Below are 20,048 nucleotides of genomic sequence, written 5' to 3'. Positions count from 1 at the left end.
TTTATAACGTTCGAACACGTACCGAATATCAGAGCCAATTTATTCTAATTTACAACTATTTAATCGCAATAATTATAACACTGTCTCTCGTGCATTTGAGAGCGTGCGAATCCGGCTTGAAGTTTATATTTCTTTCATTATAGTTTGGTTCTTTCTCTATTTTCTTACCGAAAGCTGTGCAACGGTCTTTTAATTCGTACTGCACCGACAACGTGCTTTCGCATTGGATTTACATTTGTGCGGTAACAACGATACTGGGTTAGGTTTGAAAATTTAATAAAAATTTATTATTTAGAATTGCAAACACAGTTCATTTTTTACACTTACTAAATAGCGTTCTAGATTCGAAAGTGATAAAGCAATCCATCAGATCATCGTCGTGATTCATTTGTCGGTTTGGTTCAGCTGGCTTGGTTGTATGTGATAAGCGTGTGAAGGTTCAAAGTGGCGGCATCTCGTTGTTATGGTTAAAATGTTAAGTTCGTTATTCACTCGTGATGTTAGAAAACTAAAGCGTTGTGAATTTTGTACGATTGCCATCCATCGTCTGTTTACACTAGTCAGCTGGAAGATAATGGATAGAAGGTTTTCCTCATTCCTCTTCAACATCTAATGCGTAGTGCGTTCGTTTGGCATTTTTAAATCTTATTTTAACTAACTGTGCGTTTAATAAAAAAAAAATACGGTGTGTTATAAAGCGAAGTATAATGTCGGACGTTAAGAGCTTGGAGCACCCGACACTAAAGGTAAATAAAACTGTGTTTTTATCATCACCATCTACAAATGTCAGAATTTATTTTGATGGCTGAAAACGGTCCGCTCAAATGTCTCCCTATTAAATTACAGTTTCGTAGTTGTTAGAAATATTCCGCTCGTCAAACATCGTTAAATTGTCAAATGATATTTTATTTTGGAACCATTATTATACGATAGCTGGTATATTACAACATTTATGAATACATAGAGTCCGATTTGGGTTTTTTTTTTCTCAAATACATAGGTAATGAACGTCGATGAAACTGTTATTTCAACACGAGTTTAAGTTTGTTATTTGATATGCGCTCGACCAATTAAAAAATGAGTAATGTATAGTCATTGAAATCAAATAATTATCATACAGTTTACAATGTCTCTTTTTTTCTTTGTAAAATTTATTCACTCGTCCTTGAATTACTTTACAGATGAGCATTCGCATACTTATGTACACAATTTTCAACTTGCTATGGATTTTATTCTATGATTAAACACCAATGCCGCATTCCCTGCTGTGCGATTATTCTGCCGCAGGATCATTATTTTTTGTTACAAAATAATTGGCTAGAGTCCACAATGATCTGTTTTTGGCAAACTTGCAAATCATGAAATACAAGAACTTTTCGATTCATCCACTACAAATTATAATTGAAAATTTCACCTGTGCTTCAGATCTATCATTTGTTAGACACATTACTGTTTTTTAGGTGCCATATGAACTTTTAAACAAGAAGTTTCGATCTGCACAAAAGACATTGGACCGTGAGGTATCACATGTACAAACAGCGGCGAGTGAATTGGAAAAAGGCCTTGTAGGAGAATCCACAGGAGTGGCTAGTGGGGAAATAACTCGTCTTTTGGGAGGAGTTGTCGCTCGACTTCAAGTGTTGAAACGCAAAGCAGAAGAATCCATTGCAGAAGAATTGCAAGCTGGCATGGTCTGTAAAAGACGTCTCGATCATCTTAAAGAACATGGTAATACAGCACCGAGTGCTGTCAATCAATGGAGAAGACAAAGACTCGACAGGATGCTGATAGAATATTTCTTACGCAAGGGATATTATAAAACTGCTACTAAATTGGCCGATAACAGCGAGCTGAGGGACTTGACTAACATTGGTAAAGCCAGATTAAAACATAGACAAAAAAATTGAGTTCATTTTCAAATATTGAAGTGATCAAAAAGTTCGTAGGACTTTCTGAAAGTACTGTTATTTATTCAAGATGTCTTCATGGTTTCGAGAGAGGTGGAGAAGTCTTTGGCTAATCACGAAACAGCAAGATGCCTTGGATGGTGTCACGATAATCGTTCAAAGCTACGCAAATTGGGTAGCACAATGGAATTCAATTTACGCGTACAAGAATTTGTTGAACTAGTGCGAGCAGATCGTAGACTTGATGCCGTGAAACATGCGCGAAAATGTTTTGCCAACTACGACGATTATCAGCTTCAAGAAATTCAGTGCTGTATGGGATTGCTTGCGTTCCCAGCCAACACAGACTTGAGTCCTTACAAGGACTTACTTGATGAAAAAAGGTGAAATTTGAATTATTGAATTGTAAGGTTTTATCAAATTTCATTTACGACCAATGAATGCTGCCAGGTGGGAGAGGTTGATCGAACAATTCCGGCACGAAAACTATAGACTATTCCAATTGGCCAGTCAGAGCGTATTCACAGTGGCTCTACAGGCAGGTTTATCAGCTCTAAAAACACCCCAATGCTACAGCGCCAACAGAGAGGGCAAAAATCCAAGCTGCCCAGTATGCAACGAAGCTCTGAATGAACTTGCGACTACTTTACCTTTTGCTCATTGCTCCCAATCTCGACTTGTGTGCAGCATCAGTGGTAAACCGTTGAATGAATATAATCAGCCGATGATGATGCCCAATGGATATGTTTATGGCGAACACGTAAGTCAATTCAAATATTCAAGTCCGAAATATCTAATGCAATATTTTGTCAATACTTGTTGAAATTGTATATGTCATCAGGCTCTAGAGAAAATGGCCCTGGAAAATAATGGGACTGTGGTCTGTCCAAAAACCAAAGAAGTATTCCCATATAAGAAGATCGAAAAAGTTTACGTCATGTAAACAAAAAAAAAAAAATACTCGTATCTTGCGACTGTATAATATTATGAAGTAGAATCTTTTTTCCTCTCTCTCTCTATATATATAAACTTTGATTTAAAAATATATCATTTGTTGTATGCTTACACTAATACTAAAATAAAATCTATTTTCAGTGAAAAAATGGTATTTTTCTTTAATTCCATTGTTGACAACAAATTGAAACGTTATGAATGAAGAGACAATGTTTTTTTATCAGTATTTAATCAACATTCTTTCTACGTATACATATAGTCACGTTTATGTTGACTACAGTGCAGGGTCAGATCATCAATCTTGCGGTAGAATTTTTTTTCTCATGTATTTTACATCGCCTCACACAAATGGCTCATCTTTCTAACATGAATGAACGACCGTCGCAATGCAAGAATGGCATAAATACGAATTGATGTTTCAACATAAACTTCATGAGGATATCAATAGAAAATTACATGACGTTTTCAAACGATAATAATATACGTAATAACGAATTATACCATTCTTGTAATAAGGCATGGGTAATATTGCATATAAATAATGAATATTAAACTACACACTAATGAATTTTAATGAATAACATGATATGTCTTTAAAGAATGTTAACTAGACATTCAATTAAATGACTCAATATAAAAATACCTTGTCTACGTTGTACCAGCTTTTTAAGAATCTTTAAATTCCACGGTTTTTTCAGTAATTGAATTGATTCAGTTTCATTCATATATTGTTCTCTGAAATTCTTCGTTTATTGTCTGCATAGGTTATTAATATGAAGGATTGTCCATCAGGAAAATTGAAACTAATATGCGATTGCTAGTATCATAGATCTAGTATGTTCAATTCATGCTCAGGTCAGGTCAAAGGTAGAATGTACGCTTTGTATCAGTCGATCAAAGTTACGTTGTATATTTTGTTATGACTTAATAAAGTATCAATTGCAGTTTCCAAGATATATTATACATCTAAGTCCGTATGGAGCGACCATCAAAATAGTAAACGATGGTGTACCAATCGAAATTGTTATTATATCAGGTAAATGTGTTTGTATAGTCATCCTACACACTATACGACTACTGCGATTGCATAATTGTTAACAAGATTTTAATGGCTAATTCTCATTTTGGTATTCACGATTGTGACACAAACTTTGTTAAAAAATCTTTTTGGTTACAAATCTCAAATTTTATCACTTTGAGGCCTATTTTCCAACACAAGTATCCTAGTTTGATCGTTTTTATTCGGTAACTCAATTCTTTCAAATGGTAACACCTAAAATGAGAATAACCCTCATATTTTGAAATAGTAGTTGTAGAGACTTTTTCAAATATTACGGCTTCACAAATAGAAGTAAATAATTCAATGCATGAATTATTAGAAATGTTTACATATGAAATTTTATATCTGGTGCAACATCAATACCATCGTACATATAAATAAATAACTTCTAAAATGTGTCTCACATAAAATATAACGAGATGCACTATTAGTCAGCTAAATTTTATATTAGAAATGATATTTTCACACCATTAAACCCCGCAATAAATATACACTACTCTGACAGTTCGTTCAAAACCCATCTAATATATTTCCTCATTCACCAAGCGTGAAATGAAAAATCTAAGTATGTGGTATAAATACTTTTGTGCTCATAAAAACAATAACTACTACAAAACAAAAGAACAAGAACACATACAAAAAAAGCAATGATAGTGACTTAATGATTATAGTCAATTCAAAAGAAAGCCAATATAAAAGAACCGTTATTTGTATCCTGCTGTTAAAAGTATGTTAAATAAGATCAGAGACATGTTAAGTCTTAAGAACCATTCTGAGAATCAGAAGAATATTCAGTCTGTCTTTATCAGGTATCATGCACACATTGAACAAAAAATCTGCTCAAACATAAAATAGCAAATGTATAACAGCATCAAAAGTATTTGATTCGAGGGAAGTTGAATGGAAGCTAATATAGTAGAGAAAATGGATAACATACAGTTGTTAATTGGCGATATAGAGAATATAATTATGCATTTAGCTATAATAAAACGCTTATTAATATTGCGCTTTTTTTTAATGTCAAAATTGATGCACTTATGTGGATCATAGATGTGCTTTATAAGCGGCTCTAATGGGTCCCATGAGAAAGTTGTGAGTATGGAATTTGTATTTGATTACTAACAGCTATCTGTTGTAGAATCAATGTAGAATGAAGCTGTATATGATTTTTCGAATAAGCAAAATTGGTGAAGAGAGAATTTTTTTCAGGAATTTTACGAGACTGGGACAATACGTGTAAATGGTACGATTAATGACCGATGGTAAATGCGATTCAAATGAGATGAAAATTTTATAGGACGTTGGAACATAGCTTGTGAAAATTCTATTCATCTTTTGTTCCTTGCCAGTGAAGGATGAAAATTTACGCATTGAATGCAACAAGATTGAATCCGTATTATTCAGCATAAAATTATTTCAATCAAATTACATGGAACATAAATTATTTTCCATGGTCTTTCAATTGGTTAACACGTTCAATAGTAATGTCTGTAGCTGTCTCTAGATTTATATGTACAGTTTGATTTTTCAGTGGACGTACAATCTTCTTGCATACAAAATAAATAGCAAGGCGAGTAGTTTTCAATTTATCTGTACAATTGTTCGAAAAATAAAAAACGTCATTAGGAAAACAATGTACTGGAAACAATGTAAGGCATCGACATGGAGAAAAGTACCCCCGTAAAAATACCAGTTATCAAAAATGCAGCGCCATACATACCAGCAGTCGATTGATGCTGAGGTTCTACATCTCTGAAACACGAATTTAAAGATTTACCATATAATCAGAACTAGAATGACGATCAAGATTGTTAAGGCATTAGAAACGATGCATAAAATAATAACTACAGTTGTGAAATATATCATGTTAAGCTGGCTTACCTTGGACAATACATCATGCCGATGGATGAAAGGTAGCCACTCGAAAAACCCATCGATAAGGCAATCAAGAAAAATACTATATCATTGTCGATTAAAATTGGCATCGTTCTGACATAGTCCTGGGGTTTATAGTTACATAACAAGAATAACGGTATGTATAGCACCCGTAGAACCACTGGAATGACAGTATACTTTTTCGAAGGCTGCAATAAATACTCATTGATTATCACAGTATCAAATTTCACCACAGTTGGCAGAAAAAAAATTTTGCTTCGTATACGTGTTATTAATACAATCACAACATACCCATTGAACAAGAGAAGCGACTGAGCTACCAATCATGGCCGTAACATTGAACGTCATAAAACACATAATGTTGACATAATAGTCTTCCGCAACAAAAAAAGTCGGACTGGACCGTTTAACGTCAGATTGTACACTGGGAAAAATGGCTAATGTAACAAAGAAGGTGAAGAATATGTTAAAGCATTGCGGCCAGCATTGCAGAAGTATTTTCAAATACGGTGGTCTTGAACTTCTTCCTCTAGCTGCCGTTGTAAATTGCTTTTTATTACTTTCTTTCTGGGTCAACAATTCATGATAACGATAGAACCTCTGCAAATTCATTTTAATTACATTGTTGTCGATGTAATTGGTCACCTATTAATCAATCTATAGGAAAATTTTGATTGGGTTACTTACATTCAATGGCAATGCGAAGTATGTATCAAAGCATGCAAGAAGTACTAGCAGGGCTGTTATAAAATAGTATATAGCTGCTGTGCGTTGATTAGGAGACATTACTTTGGCCACTAAATCTATTACAGCTGTGAAGGTTCCGCTGATATTCTGAAATGGATGAACGTACATCAGAAGCTTGGCAAAAAAATCCTGCAAAGTTCATCTACAAACAATATTGGAAGATTTGTGAAGTTGGTAAAATAAATAACAGCAAAAGCTATTTTTTTATTCCTTGACCAAGAATATGAATGAATAGGAAGTGATGCACGTGATAAACTTGTGCAAACCTATTCTCGTCCGGGCTTTCAAATAAGACAAAAAGATGAAATGAAATTTACTCACAGAGCCCAGAATCACCATACCAGTATACTTGGCAGGTAGTTTAGCCGCCATTCCATATACTGAATTTTGATATATCCCACTGCCAGCTGAAAGTTATAAATCATTTTCAAATCTGCGGGGTTTTATTGAATCCATATTTGGCTTGGTCTTCAACTCTTTCCCTTAGATTCTATCCACAACAATATTTCCAAGCAAAACTATGTATCAGCAATTATCCAAAGTTATAACGATGAAGCAAATAGTGCGAGAAATGTGAACACTGAGGTGAACGAAATGTGGCCAATATCCAATTAATTGCGACCCATATGTGTTGAATATAGTCATAGGTGAAATAATAAGAAGATGAACATACTGTTTAGAATAACAACAGAGATCATCGTAATCCAGAAAAATACACCAGGCCACCCAGAACTGTCTGCCATTGCCAAAATGACTGTCAGCACAAACATTGTGACTTGTATTAAAAGTCCCCATACAATTCGTGCTGTTAAATTGTCCCTGTATGACAAAAAAAGTACATGTATACATTGATTTATGCAGAGAATGTTATATATGGTCAATTGTTAATAAATAGAAAACAAAGAAGATGAATCATGGTTACTTTGACAACTGGTATATGATGTTAACTCTGCTATGACCCAATTAACAAGATATTAAAGTCAAAGTTCACTGTAAAGTAATTTCAGCTCTTAAAAATAATATCCAAGCCACCTGTTCACTAATAAAATTTAAGAGCATCAGATGATGGACGATTTCTAAATCGCAGATCATCTGACCTTTTTGTAATCAGTGTTAAGTGGTGTTTCAGTTGGAGATTAAGAATCAAGACCAATAATATTTTCGTGTGCAGACATGAGGCAATTTATTGCTGATAGTTAGCGTACTTGAATTGAAATAATTTCAAGGTGAAGGAAAGAGAATCTTGTAAGCATATGATAAACAGTGATATCGAACAGAATGTATGAGTTTTGATGAGGCGAAAGTAAATATAACTCTCAAATCAAGTAGATCTGAAATTTCTTACGAACCCTAGTTGGATAAATAGATTCAACCAATTGAAAAGGAAATTTGGGACTTGTGCAGCAAATGCTAATGATGATAGAAAATTCGAGGCGTAGTTCAATTTGTAGCCTGTGTATGTCTCTGCCATCTTGTAGTCAGCAAAGTACTGTGCAAAAATAAAATAGAATTAGAAGAGCTTCATAGATTGATTGATAAAATTCAATCGCTAATTTCCAACTTTATTGTGTAAATCTTCACGCGTTTAGAATTGAATCTGTTTAAATGTTTTACAAAGAAACGAAACATTTTTCTTAATTTTGGCTTACTCCAAAAATCGAAAATAGAGAAATTCTTACAGATTTGGCAGTGATGAACATATTCCATGGCATCAAACTGCCGATTCCATGTAACACGAATACCAATGCAACCCAGTTCCACCTGAAAGATCAAAGTTTATGAAACCACTCAATGAAAAATTATTTTGACAATAATAACCTGTCGGTAGGTGGATTTATTTCTAAGTCTGCTTGGTCCATGGTAACTCCTTTGAAATTCAACTCATCTTCGGACCTTCCAGTGCCTTCCCATCCTGGGGAAAGTCTTACTGGAACGGTACCTAAAATGTCATAAATTTACCGATTTAAAAAACAAAATACTGGAGTATCAACAGTGATAATGAGTCAGCCCAAGTGAGATGGTTCTCAAAGTACAGTAGCAAAATTTTAAGTAGAATTTTCAAAACATTAATAGGACATTTATAATTTGCAACAATTATACAACTTGCACTACTACAATACCAAGTGCCGTTTAACTTTCCTAGAATTTTGTTCATCCATGAGAACAATTGATAATGTTATCATGACAAGCAGAGAATAAAAATACAGTGCTTCTTACAGATAATAAGAGCTGCTAGCATAAGGCCAGGACTTGGTAATATGATATTGGGATATTTGCACTATTTGCAGATACTTGTGAAAGAGCTGCAAGGCAAGCAAGTTGCAAATGTCATATTACTTAGCTCTGAAATGAATGTAAAAATGAGCTGGAGTGAATTAATATAAGAAAATTATATTAATTACCAGAAATAAGTGAAGGATCAAATGTCTGATAGGATGTAAAGAAGCTATTCGAAGTTGGAAAAGCATTAATTACAACCAAGTCTGGCTTTCTCTTATCTAAAATTACCAAAAATGCAAATATTACAATTTTCTTTTCTTTTCAAACAAAGAAAATTTAAATCTCAATTTGAGGAAATCTGTCTCAATGACCATGAGATGTGTGGTTGAAACCCAAGATACCTGTAGACAATAACATACTCATATTTGAAGACATGATATTTACTGGCAGTTTTAAACCCATGAGATAGCATTATATGGAAGTCTTGGTCTAAAGTGCAACAAGCCCAATATCACTTATGTCCTTGGAAGATGTGGTTTGGAACCAACTATATTGAGATCTGATAATCAGTATCATCAGTGAGTTACAAAAGATAAGACGTAAACAAATAATACTAGAAAAATTGAGTAGGATTCACAAAAATTTTGATAACATAACTTTTAAAGAATACATCAATGCTCGAATCTAAGATTAAGTTATAGGCCCCAAAAGAATGCTGACGTTATTTTCGAAAAAATTTATTAGTTATGATAAGGAAATGTCAAGGGGTTATCGATTTATTTACGAAATAGTATTAAATTATAGTATTGTCCAGTGGACCAAACTGCATCAAAGATCGCATGTACATAGTTCATACATAGTTCAGACATAGTTCAGACATGCTGGCATTAGGTATCTTTCATTCATCATAGCACGGAACTATGCGAGTGGTTAAGCGTAGCTAAATACGTGTGTGAAAAAAAAGGGGGGAAAATCAAGAATTTGGGGGGCTGAGATTTAGGGTTATAATTCCCGATACTTCGACAACGTAATGTAATACACTCCTGTTGATAATAGTAAATATGATTGCGTTATACGAATAAATAACGTAATTTTCGTTTTTACCTTTAGCTAAAGGAGTTTTTTCCTCGTGGTCAGCACCGAATTCCTTTCTCGTATAGCCTCCCGACATGTTTGAAAATACTTTTGAGGTATCAAAGATAATATTAAATTAAATTCACTTCACTTTATCGAATATCGAGAATTGATTAGTTTTTGTGTCTAATTCTAGCTTATTCAAAATCGACAAAATTAATGGAACAAGCAGAAAACTTCGGATTCGCGCGCAAAAATAGTGGGTGGACCCTGAGGTTTGAAAAAAAAAAAAAATTTTAAACTCTAAAATAACTCTGGTGATGTTACGATGAGTGCATTTGATTGGAGTTATAAGGATTATTCCAAGTTTTTGTCACAATTATTGACTGATTTAAAACGATTATATTACAGGACTGTGGAGAGCAACGTGATCCACATTTCGCAATGCGATGCACATGCACATTGACCACACTCTGTTATAGTTTTTGGTTAGCTGATTCGCGACGAACAGCTTGGCCAAAATCAACCAGTGAATCAACCAGATTCCCCGACAGTGAAAACGTTATCGTCAAACAATGTAGCCAACTGCCTGGTAACTTATTCTGGTGACAAATTTGAATTTAGTTTCCAGAGATCGTAATGGAAATCTGTGCAACGTTGAGTGAGAATAACGTAAATTTTAAGTTTTTGTGAAAATAAATCATTCAATTTACTATGGACATTACAAAGATTGCAACAGGAATATTTACCAATCGTGACCGGACAATTTTTTAAATGCAATGTGAAAGCCTAGGATGAGCAATTCAACTCCAAGTTTCTGTTTGATAGCGTCCATTCTTTTCTAATTGATTCACATAATTTTCTGCCTCAGCATCCGTTAATTCTCCAAATTGTTTAGCAAGTGCGACAAACTCTTGGCGTACACTTGCAGGCATATTTTTTGAGCTACCAGCCAAATAGATGCTTGCACCCTTTTCTATGAATTGCCAACAAATATAGCCATGCTCTTTTATCTTGTGTTGTACATATCTGAAAGAAGTCATGAATAGGCAAATGTTTTAACTATACTAGGTTTTATAACAAAGACAACTCACATCTTATTATCCTGATCTCGAGAAAAAGCATGAATCATTTTTAGACCATAATTTTCTATCAATGCTTCAAAGTCCTTCCGGCAATGGTAATCCTTCAGCTTATTCCTACACCCAAAAAAGAGCAGACAGTCCGACAAGTCTTTTTTCACTCTGGATCTTTCCAGTAAAAAAGATCTAAATGGAGCAATCCCAGTTCCAGGACCAATTAGGATTGCAGGTTTAGAATATTCTAGATGTAATGTCCCTTTTTGAACCCAAAATGTTGTTTCATCTCCTCTCTTCAATCCACTGAGCCAATTGGAGCACAAACCAAGTCTCGGTTCAAAGAGTTTCGTTTTATATTTAACAACAGCTACAAGAACGTCAATTTGATTCGGTGTTTCTTTCAAGCTGGATGCTATACTAAACGCTCTTGGTTTTATAGGGCACATAATTTCGAATAGTAATTGTACATTCAATTTTTTAGTGGCATTTGGAAAGTCATTCAAAACTTCTAGGATATTTCTTCGAGGTCTATTAATATAGTTATACAATTCCTCCTGCCCACTTGGCGTGGTGAACTCTGACAATTTCTCCCTCTCAAGTTGGTTATCCGTTATCAGGCTCAGGACCGCCATTGCATATCTCCTAGGCTTATAATTCAAGTCCCAGTACTGTTCCACTATTTGTCCTAGGGTTAATCTTTGTTGTAACACATTAGGAATTCGAATTTCAGAACTATTCACACAAATAATCATATCCCGGTACAGAGAAACTTTGTTATTTTTCAGTACTTCAAAGAACTGGTCTACCTTTTCTGCTGAGTTCTTCGGTCTAAGGTATATAATGTCTCCTGGACTATATTCAACATCCTCGACTTGAAATTCAATTAATCTAACGTCCTGAAAATGATCAATTGCAGAAGTTCTTGTATTTTCTAAGACTCTACCCACTTTTATTGTGTCATTTATACACAATTTATGTCTATATATATCGTTTTGGACATTTGAATCCTCAAATTCAACAGAGCCATCAACTAGCGTAACATTAAACTTCATAATGATATTACTTTCATTGCTCATTGGGACTCTCAGTGGAATATCAAACTCAGAGGATAATTTTGTCCACAATTCGTCCATCCATGGTACGGTAGTCGCATCGATTCCTAAGTCATGTTGATCATCAGCTAATCCAATGGATAAAATTTCTTTGCCACCTAGCTGCGCAAGTCGTTTATTCAATTTTTTCGCAGCAAAGTTGTACTTCTCATATGAACTATCCCCGAGACCAAGTACACCATATTGCAAATTCTGCAACGAATTACTGGGAAGATTTTTTCGCAAAAGAAAACGCCAGAACTTCAGCATGTTGGTTGGTGGGTCCCCTTGGCCAGCTGTCGCTACCACAAAGATGGCTAGTTCCTCAAATATTAACTTTGTTACATCATAATCATCCATTGACATTACAGAACAATCGATGCCAATTCTGGAAAAATGAAATCAATGAGCCCCAAGTCATGATACAAATTCTTTGAAGGGGCTTTCAAAAATAACATGAAGAATGAAGGTATCAACAAATTTTATATTTGAATAAACCGATCCAATTAGCAATTTTCTGAATGAGTCGTACACGTTATCAATGATTTGACATTTAGGAAACAATGATTTAGAACAATATGTTGATTAAACCTTTTGACATCTCTCCAAATCTGTTCAGCCGTGTCCTGGGCGGTTCCAGTCTCACTTCCGTATAGAATCAGAATTTTTTTCAGCATTTTAATCTTTCTGAGATGGTCTGAAGGCACAGTCTGGAGGCACCGAAAAATAATTTTTTTAGGGGTTAAAAACTCTTCAGCTGGTTGAGTTCATTCCACCAAACGTCATTGATACAGCAGACGACGTGTGACGAGAGATGATAGTTCATTCTTGACCGTAGCCGATATAATTTTGATTTAAAATATTTGTAATTTATTTCAATTGTTAGTCTATTGTATTATTTGACATGGAAATGTCAAGGGTAAATGTCTAGGCCAAGACTCATATGGCCAAGAGCCAGAAATTATAAATAAATGAATTTTAACGTTCTTCAGTTACAATTCAGACCCGCAATCGCTTACGTTCAATTTTATTTGTACGAAATAAACGGTCCTGAGCCAACGCGTTCCGAATAACACACCAACAATTGATCGAATAATAGTATAAAAATGAACATAACACGCAACTAAAGTGCATAAAAACATTTAAATGAGTGATGGTTCAAACGGTGTTTAAACATGGGATACGGATACGCGGATGAGCTAGAAGTGTTGCTGCCAAACTAGAAAGGCATCTACCGAGTGGGTAAAAGTTTCGAAGTTTTGCAATTTTATATTACAGAATAAAGCGAAAAAGACTGGAAGCTACGAATGAGGGTTGAAATACGGCTTACTCATTTCGGCTGTTTGCCAGATTATATAGGAATGAAAAACGCTGAAATTGATGCGAAAATCGTGACTATTTTTCGCCAAAGGTTGGTACGATTTGGTGTTTGCGAATGACTGTCAAAACCTACTTTCCCATACAAGTACTGGTCTGCGCGACGAAATATTATGATGTCCATCTCGTAGAAGAGACTCGTGTCTATTTATCAAGTAGTGAGTGTAACGATGTTATTATCAGTTATTTCATCATATATTTTATAGATATATGATTTAACGGAGAGGAAAACTCTTTTGAAACACTTGTCAAAAGTGCACGCAATCCCGTTGCAGTGGGGTGGCTGGTGCTGTCCAGTGCAGTGTCCTTCGATCAGCCTACTAGTCAACCTTAACAAGTTTCACGATCAAATGGAGAATTCTGACATGTAACGTGCTAAAATCGAACCTGGGGAATCTCCTACGAGGCCAGGAATCGCGTGGATTCAACGCCTACGGAAATTCGTCAATATTCGTTAGAGTCGCTCAAGGTTAGTAGCTTTTTTCCCATCCGCGAATCTTGTCAAATATCTCGATGTGATGTTTTCTTGCGTTTCGTCATGTTACTCATTTTGTACACAAACACACTACTGGTGTTGTATCATAATTTCATCCGTTTTTTTTAATCTTCAAAACCTCAGATAATTGTGGTCTCATAGTATTCGTCTGGAAATTCTGTATCTAGGTCAATATTTTGTTGTCATTCATGTACTAATTGTAAGAATTTTTAATAGATGGTAAATAAGTGAACCAAATATGTGACGTATTTTTTTGTGGGATTTATTTCAGATAACAGCAGCTGCTAGTATTATTGTTCTCACAGCAGCTTCAACTCCAAATAACACCGCTGTCGAGATGTTTACCACGTGACATCGGTTGTAACATCGTATCAGAAAAGTTTAGACGCCATACATAAGTTCGACGTACAGTTTAAAGAAACAAAAACCAGAACAAAAGGCCTTTAGAGTAAAAATTATTTATACACTGAGCTAAATGCTTTTCCCCATACAAGTGGAAGATATTCTGCGTAAAAATTTGTCTAATCTATCTAAATTTCTCAGAATTCATACTAAATTCACAAAGCAATAGTTTTATGAATCGAATAAAGTGTTATATAGATTAATATTGCATAGGAATATTAAAAGAAATATATATATATATATATATATTTGTACATATATATACATCTATGTATGCCAGAATTATATATATATATATATTTACAACTATATACATACATAACAATTAAATTAAAAAATGAGTAATCAAGGCGAGCAGACAGAGGGAAAATGGAACTGCGAGTACTGTACATATGAAAATTGGCCATCGTCTTTGAAGTGCACGATGTGTAGAGGAGCAAAACCTCTCTTGGGGGAAGATATTTATCGTTTACGTGATCCGAGTCCTCAGCGATCAAGTTCTAACGCAGCATCTGGCCCAGTACCTCAAATAAGTCAATCGATTGATTCCTGCAATCTAAGTCCTCAAAATTATAGCCAAAACTTGCCTTCGGGAGGTAAATGGGCCTGTGACTTATGCACCTACCTCAATTATCAAAATACTAATCGCTGCTCGCAGTGTGGACACAAGAAACCACTTAATCACACACAAACCATACACTCTACTGCATCTAATTTACACGAACAACTAGCACCACTAAGGCTAGGAGATCCCCCACCTAATTCTGGTTCAAATCTTCAAATAAATTCTCCTTTAATTAGTTTACACCCTGAAAAGTACTCTACTGCCCAGCTTAACACACCACTGTGTAATATGCAACCAGAAAAATGGTCGTGTCCTTCTTGTACCTATGAAAATTGGCCAAAAGCCACAAAATGCATAATGTGCGCTTATCAAAAAGAAAGAGAAAGAAAAGATAGATCAATTACAAACTTGGGGCTTATCTTACCAAGCCCGGACAGAGATCAATGTCAGAAGGGCCTGCCGTCACCGCCTCATACTCCATACATCCATAAAAACCAACGAGATGAAAATCTAGCGATGGCTAAAAGGTGCCTAGTGTTAATAAATTTTTTATATTCTGGAGTTCAGAGTCGCTTGACTTGGAACTGTTTTGTATATATCATATCAATATGTTATGCTTACAGAAGTTCGAACAGATTTGACAGAAACGACAGTCTGCCGGCCCCGCAGTCACCAAACAACTGTGAATATGAACGTAGATTAAAACAGCTAAGGCGCCACACAGATTGGTGTTGGCTGAATGCATGCCTTGGAATAGTTGAAGGCGACAATGCACCTGTCGAAGCTTATTTGGCAAGTGGCGGAGACCCTACTCGTCAATTAACGCATTCCGAAGTCTTGCTCTTGAACCGAAGTAGCGCTTTTGACGTTGGCCATACTCTAGTTCATCTTGCTATTCGGTAAGCTCACTTCTTCATTTTATCACCGTTTTGGCCTGTTTATCATTTGCTTTAAAATCTACGAGACAACTGACAACGAGACAATGAGACAATTCTTCTATTTTATCAAAGGGTAATTTTTTTCAGATTCCAGCGAGAGGATATTCTAGCTATACTGTTATCGCAAATTGAGGGATCTGGATCTGGGGTGAAAAGAGTACCTAGTTATGTGGCACCAGATTTAGCAGCACAAGTACGACGGCACGTAACCAATAGTATCCGGCTACGGAAAGGTTCATTTCCATGTTGTTTCGTTACCGATATGGCTACGTTTTCCCTACCTGCAGAGGTTAGTATTATTCATCAAGTATTGTAATTTTTCTGTGACCGAGGTCACAAAAAGTCAAAGTTTTATTGTTGCGTCAATGTAACAAATAAAATTAAAAGATAGTTTCATCAATTGAAGGTTGAAGATCTACCGAGTAACGTTCAGGAGCAAATGCTGGAGGAATTATTAGACAGAGAGGCTCAACAACAGCTGGAAGGGGGAGGTGGAGAACCACCAGCCTTAAATTGGTCGCTAGAAGTAACGGAAAGACTCGGGAGTAGATTACATGCTCTTTGGAATAGATCCGCTGGGGATTGCTTATTGGACTCTGTAATGCAGGCAACGTGGGGTGTCTTTGATCGGGACAATGCCTTACGTCGAGCATTAGCTGATTCTCTACAACAAGGCGGACAATTGTGAGCATCCTAATTGTTGATATATTTTTCATTCGCTAAAGTTTTATTATTATATTCATAATTCAACAGTTTTTATCCACGGTGGAGAGAATATGAAGCTTCGCAAGCTTCACGAATGCTAGATTTCACTCTGGAGGAAACTCAATGGCAAGAAGACTGGGAAAGTTTGCTTGCAACTGCGGCTCAACCTGGCAGCGCTCTTGAGCAATTACACGTCTTTACTTTAGCTCACATATTGCGGAGACCAATAATAGTTTATGGCGTCAAATACGTCAAAAGTTTTCGGGGTGAAGATATAGGTTTGTCTCATTCATAAATTAAGTGGAGTTTCTGTGTCCTAATGTCAAATACCAACTAAAATAGCACTTCGTTCTTTACAGGATACGCGAGATTCGAGGGCGTTTATTTACCATTGTTATGGGAACCATCATTCTGCATCAGGTCACCCATTGCCCTGGGTTATACACGTGGACATTTTACGGCTCTAGTGCCTATAGAGCCTTACCCTTCGTCTAGAATTCCACCTCTAGCATCTCACACAGGTGTCGGAGTGGGTGGGGTGGGTGCAATGCCTCCGATGCAAATGCAAACAACTTTCATGCCATTGATGGATCGTGATCGAAAGCTCCTCCCAATCCACTTTTTGAGTCCAGAAGAAATTGGACGAGAAGAGACTATTTTAAAACAGTGGCTCGACGTATGTACAACGGAGGGTGGTATCCTGGTAGCTCAACAAAAACTTCATAAAAGGCCCTTACTCGTCGCGCAAATGCTTGAAGAATGGCTCAACCATTATCGAAGACTTGCGTGAGTATATAACACATATTTTTTGGCTTCAAACTCAAATTAAAAATATTTACAATGCTGTGACTCAGCCAACGTGTTAGGTAATGCCAATATCATCTATTTCGAAAGAGTTTCAATTGCAAAAGATGCTTGAATTTTTTTTTTGGTTTCTTGTTGATGTTATACGAGAAATCAGTCTACGTTCGAATCTTTCAGACAGATGAACAATGCTCCATTTTCTCGACCAGCAACTCTGCAAGACTACAGCAGTGACGGAGATACGGAAGATGAATAATAATAAGCTCAGATTAATTAATAAAGGAAAAAAATAATAATAATCAAATCTTGGAACTTGGTTAAACAAAATTCTGTTCGTTATCATCGAACAAAATAGAACTGTACTAAAAAGGTCTGCATAGGTGCAGCGATATAGGATTACCACCGAATCACTGTGCCTAGAGTCCTAGACTACGTAATATTAATCGTGTACGGTGCGAGTACGAAGTTCAAAACTTCAAATATTAATTACTGTCTCATTGAAGGAAAAAAAAATTATATATATTTGAATCCTTATTGATTCGAAGTAGTAGTTATATTTAATAATTACGAATGATTATTATGTCTCATTAATTTATTAATTTATTCAAAACCGGCGCACGCGTAAAACGTTACGACGTTTGTTTATTTTTTATTTCTTATTTTGGTTTATTTTAGTATAGAAAGATTTGCGTAATAAATTAAATAAATGATATACTATTGATGGGTGAAGACGATTTTCTTTTGTTCGTTTTTTCAATATATTTCAAGCTTTAGAAAATTATATTCGTTGTTAAATTAGATATTAGATCGCGCCATTAAATTAAACGCCACTAACTTTGTGGTTATTAAAGCCGTCCTAGACAAAAAAAACAACAAACTTAGTATCTATGTATTCAGTATCTTGGACATAATATTTATGCTCTTTCTTTTGCAAATATTCTATCTTTTAGAATGTGATGAAAGACCAGTGCCCAATGTAATGCAATATGTAGACACACTTTTTTCATGTAAGACAGTAATTAGCGGTTTTATACAGAGCTTTTGTCGGCGTACCATTCAATTTAGTTTCAAACATTTTTAATCATTCAATTATCGGCAGCTTGAAACAAGAGGCATTTCCATATCTTCGAATTGACAAATTCTCTCTTCAAAAATATGTATTCAAAGTCAGTATCGAGACTTTCAGTCTACAGAGCTCTATGTAAAATTACTGACGAAGCTAACACAAGGTAAAAATAACACTTACATGTTAAGAAGTCATTTTACTAAAAAAAAAGGCGTATGACGATTCTTTGCCTGGGCAAGATATTACATTAATAATAATTAAATTTATAGCTTATTAGTTATCACATCACGCAACTAGAGTCGTATATTTGCTTTGCGTAAAAGACCTTTTACCTGTTGAACACGTTGAACCAGAGATTCAAGCTAAGAGCTAATGTTGGGCTTATTGGCGGTAATGAAAGCAGAATATAATTATATTGAAAAAAAAAAGTAAATGGACAAGAAAAATAGACACAGAGAAGACTTAGCACCATTTAATAATAAAGCATGAAGCCATCTGCTGTGGTCCGATAACTTGTACAACATCCCGTATTGAGAGAGTCATACGTACGAGTGATCATAAATCCAAATGATATACCCCTAATCAAAAAAGTACAAAAAAGTATGCGTGAGTTTATTTAGGAAGAATAGAAAAAAAAGCAGATTTGCTTATTTCATATTATGAATTCATTCGTTTTTACTAATTCCGATGTAGAGTCTAGTCTTATATTACTAGCACTGTCGTTTTGCAATCACAATGTGATCTAATTTAATAGTTTTTAAGTCAAAATAAAACAAACGAACGAATAAAAAACTTACCATCAGTAAACAGGAAGAAAAAAAATAGGCAAGTGCGAGAAATATAAAGGAAAAAATAATTCATCATCTAATTTATTAAAGTTCCATTGTGAAAGAATATTAAAACAATTAAAAGAGTATCAAGAGAATATTTAAAAGCGGAAAAAAATAACATAGTGTGATAAATACCGTACAGTTTCTAGGATGATTATCAACAGTCAACTACTCTCGATTATTATTGATGTTCGCTGATTAATATTTCATTCAATAACTCATATCATGCAACTTCCTAATGTAAATGTTATTATAAATTAAGGGTAAGGTCAATATTGTTGTCATAAATGCCTACAGGGGTTAACAAATTTTTTAAAGAGTATTTATATGCATGACATTAGGCATTGAATGGAATTTTATATTTTGTTGCGCTCTATCATCTTAATTCGACGCCTATTAAACAAATCTACAGGTGTATTAATGTTCTCATGTTCTCCAGTATGAGACGTTGAATCGAGGAAATAGGACAAAAAGAAAGAGTAAACGAAAAATTCTTGTTAGTGTGATCGATTATTTATTTTCGCTCGTTGATAAGGTTTCTTCTCAGAATTATATGAATAAAATAATAAGAATAATATTAATATTGATAATGATAATGGAAGAAAAATTTTAATCGATTGAAAATATAGAAGGCTATATTAATATAGAGTATATAAAATGAATTATATTGAATAATATATCGATGTACAATAATTCTAAATCAACATTGATTATTATTACGAGTACCTAATTGTAAGAGTAAAAAAATTGCAATTTATGAGAGATTTTTTTTAGAATAATCTGACCATCGTGATATACCCAAACAAATATCTTGAATTTTCTGCAATTACATGTTTC

General features: G+C 34.8%; 3 protein-coding genes and 1 long non-coding RNA gene across 11 annotated transcripts; 3 read left to right on the top strand and 1 right to left on the bottom strand.

The window, feature by feature from the left end:
• The first annotated feature begins 503 nt into the window (after nucleotides 1–503).
• LOC105685732 (E3 ubiquitin-protein transferase MAEA) lies at nucleotides 504–2,851 on the top strand. The gene is made up of 5 exons (XM_012400089.3): nucleotides 504–746; nucleotides 1,461–1,872; nucleotides 1,978–2,290; nucleotides 2,358–2,667; nucleotides 2,749–2,851. Exons 1-5 carry the CDS (start codon nucleotides 708–710, stop codon nucleotides 2,848–2,850), a joined length of 1,176 nt encoding a protein of 391 aa, XP_012255512.2. The 5' UTR covers nucleotides 504–707; the 3' UTR covers nucleotide 2,851.
• A 144-nt stretch (nucleotides 2,852–2,995) lies between these two features.
• LOC105685711 (NADPH-dependent diflavin oxidoreductase 1) lies at nucleotides 2,996–12,755 on the bottom strand. Of its 3 annotated transcripts, XM_020852278.2 has the most exons (12): nucleotides 12,620–12,755; nucleotides 10,953–12,416; nucleotides 10,808–10,887; nucleotides 8,383–8,503; nucleotides 8,244–8,325; nucleotides 7,914–8,053; nucleotides 7,238–7,383; nucleotides 6,886–6,971; nucleotides 6,505–6,651; nucleotides 6,109–6,417; nucleotides 5,803–6,005; nucleotides 2,996–5,673 (listed from the first exon to the last, which is right to left on the bottom strand). In XM_020852278.2, exons 1-12 carry the CDS (start codon nucleotides 12,703–12,705, stop codon nucleotides 5,544–5,546), a joined length of 2,994 nt encoding a protein of 997 aa, XP_020707937.2. In that variant the 5' UTR covers nucleotides 12,706–12,755; the 3' UTR covers nucleotides 2,996–5,543. The 3 variants fall into 3 exon arrangements, with proteins under 3 accessions (XP_020707937.2, XP_020707936.2, XP_020707935.2); XM_020852277.2 differs by lacking the exons at nucleotides 10,808–10,887; nucleotides 10,953–12,416; nucleotides 12,620–12,755 and adding exons at nucleotides 9,889–9,966; nucleotides 10,608–10,746; XM_020852276.2 differs by lacking the exons at nucleotides 10,808–10,887; nucleotides 10,953–12,416; nucleotides 12,620–12,755 and adding an exon at nucleotides 9,889–10,158.
• LOC125499915 lies at nucleotides 9,677–10,159 on the top strand. The gene is made up of 3 exons (XR_007276956.1): nucleotides 9,677–9,816; nucleotides 9,895–9,974; nucleotides 10,055–10,159. It is a non-coding gene; the product is annotated as an uncharacterized LOC125499915 (long non-coding RNA).
• Nucleotides 12,756–13,300: 545 nt separating the features above from the next.
• On the top strand, nucleotides 13,301–18,049 carry LOC105685758 (ubiquitin thioesterase trabid). Of its 6 annotated transcripts, none has more exons than XM_048650126.1 (9): nucleotides 13,301–13,439; nucleotides 13,612–13,874; nucleotides 14,173–15,395; nucleotides 15,492–15,767; nucleotides 15,894–16,095; nucleotides 16,198–16,490; nucleotides 16,560–16,789; nucleotides 16,871–17,297; nucleotides 17,493–18,049. In XM_048650126.1, exons 3-9 carry the CDS (start codon nucleotides 14,641–14,643, stop codon nucleotides 17,569–17,571), a joined length of 2,262 nt encoding a protein of 753 aa, XP_048506083.1. In that variant the 5' UTR covers nucleotides 13,301–13,439; nucleotides 13,612–13,874; nucleotides 14,173–14,640; the 3' UTR covers nucleotides 17,572–18,049. The 6 variants fall into 6 exon arrangements, with proteins under 6 accessions (XP_048506083.1, XP_012255553.1, XP_012255552.1 ...); XM_012400130.3 differs by having other exon boundaries at nucleotides 13,424–13,563; nucleotides 13,681–13,874; nucleotides 16,213–16,490; XM_012400129.3 differs by having other exon boundaries at nucleotides 13,424–13,563; nucleotides 13,681–13,874.
• Nucleotides 18,050–20,048: the final 1,999 nt, after the last annotated feature.

This window comes from Athalia rosae, chromosome 2 (assembly GCF_917208135.1).
Source record: "Athalia rosae chromosome 2, iyAthRosa1.1, whole genome shotgun sequence".
Classification (NCBI taxonomy): domain Eukaryota; kingdom Metazoa; phylum Arthropoda; class Insecta; order Hymenoptera; family Athaliidae; genus Athalia; species Athalia rosae.
This window is presented reverse-complemented; position numbering and strand designations above follow the sequence as displayed.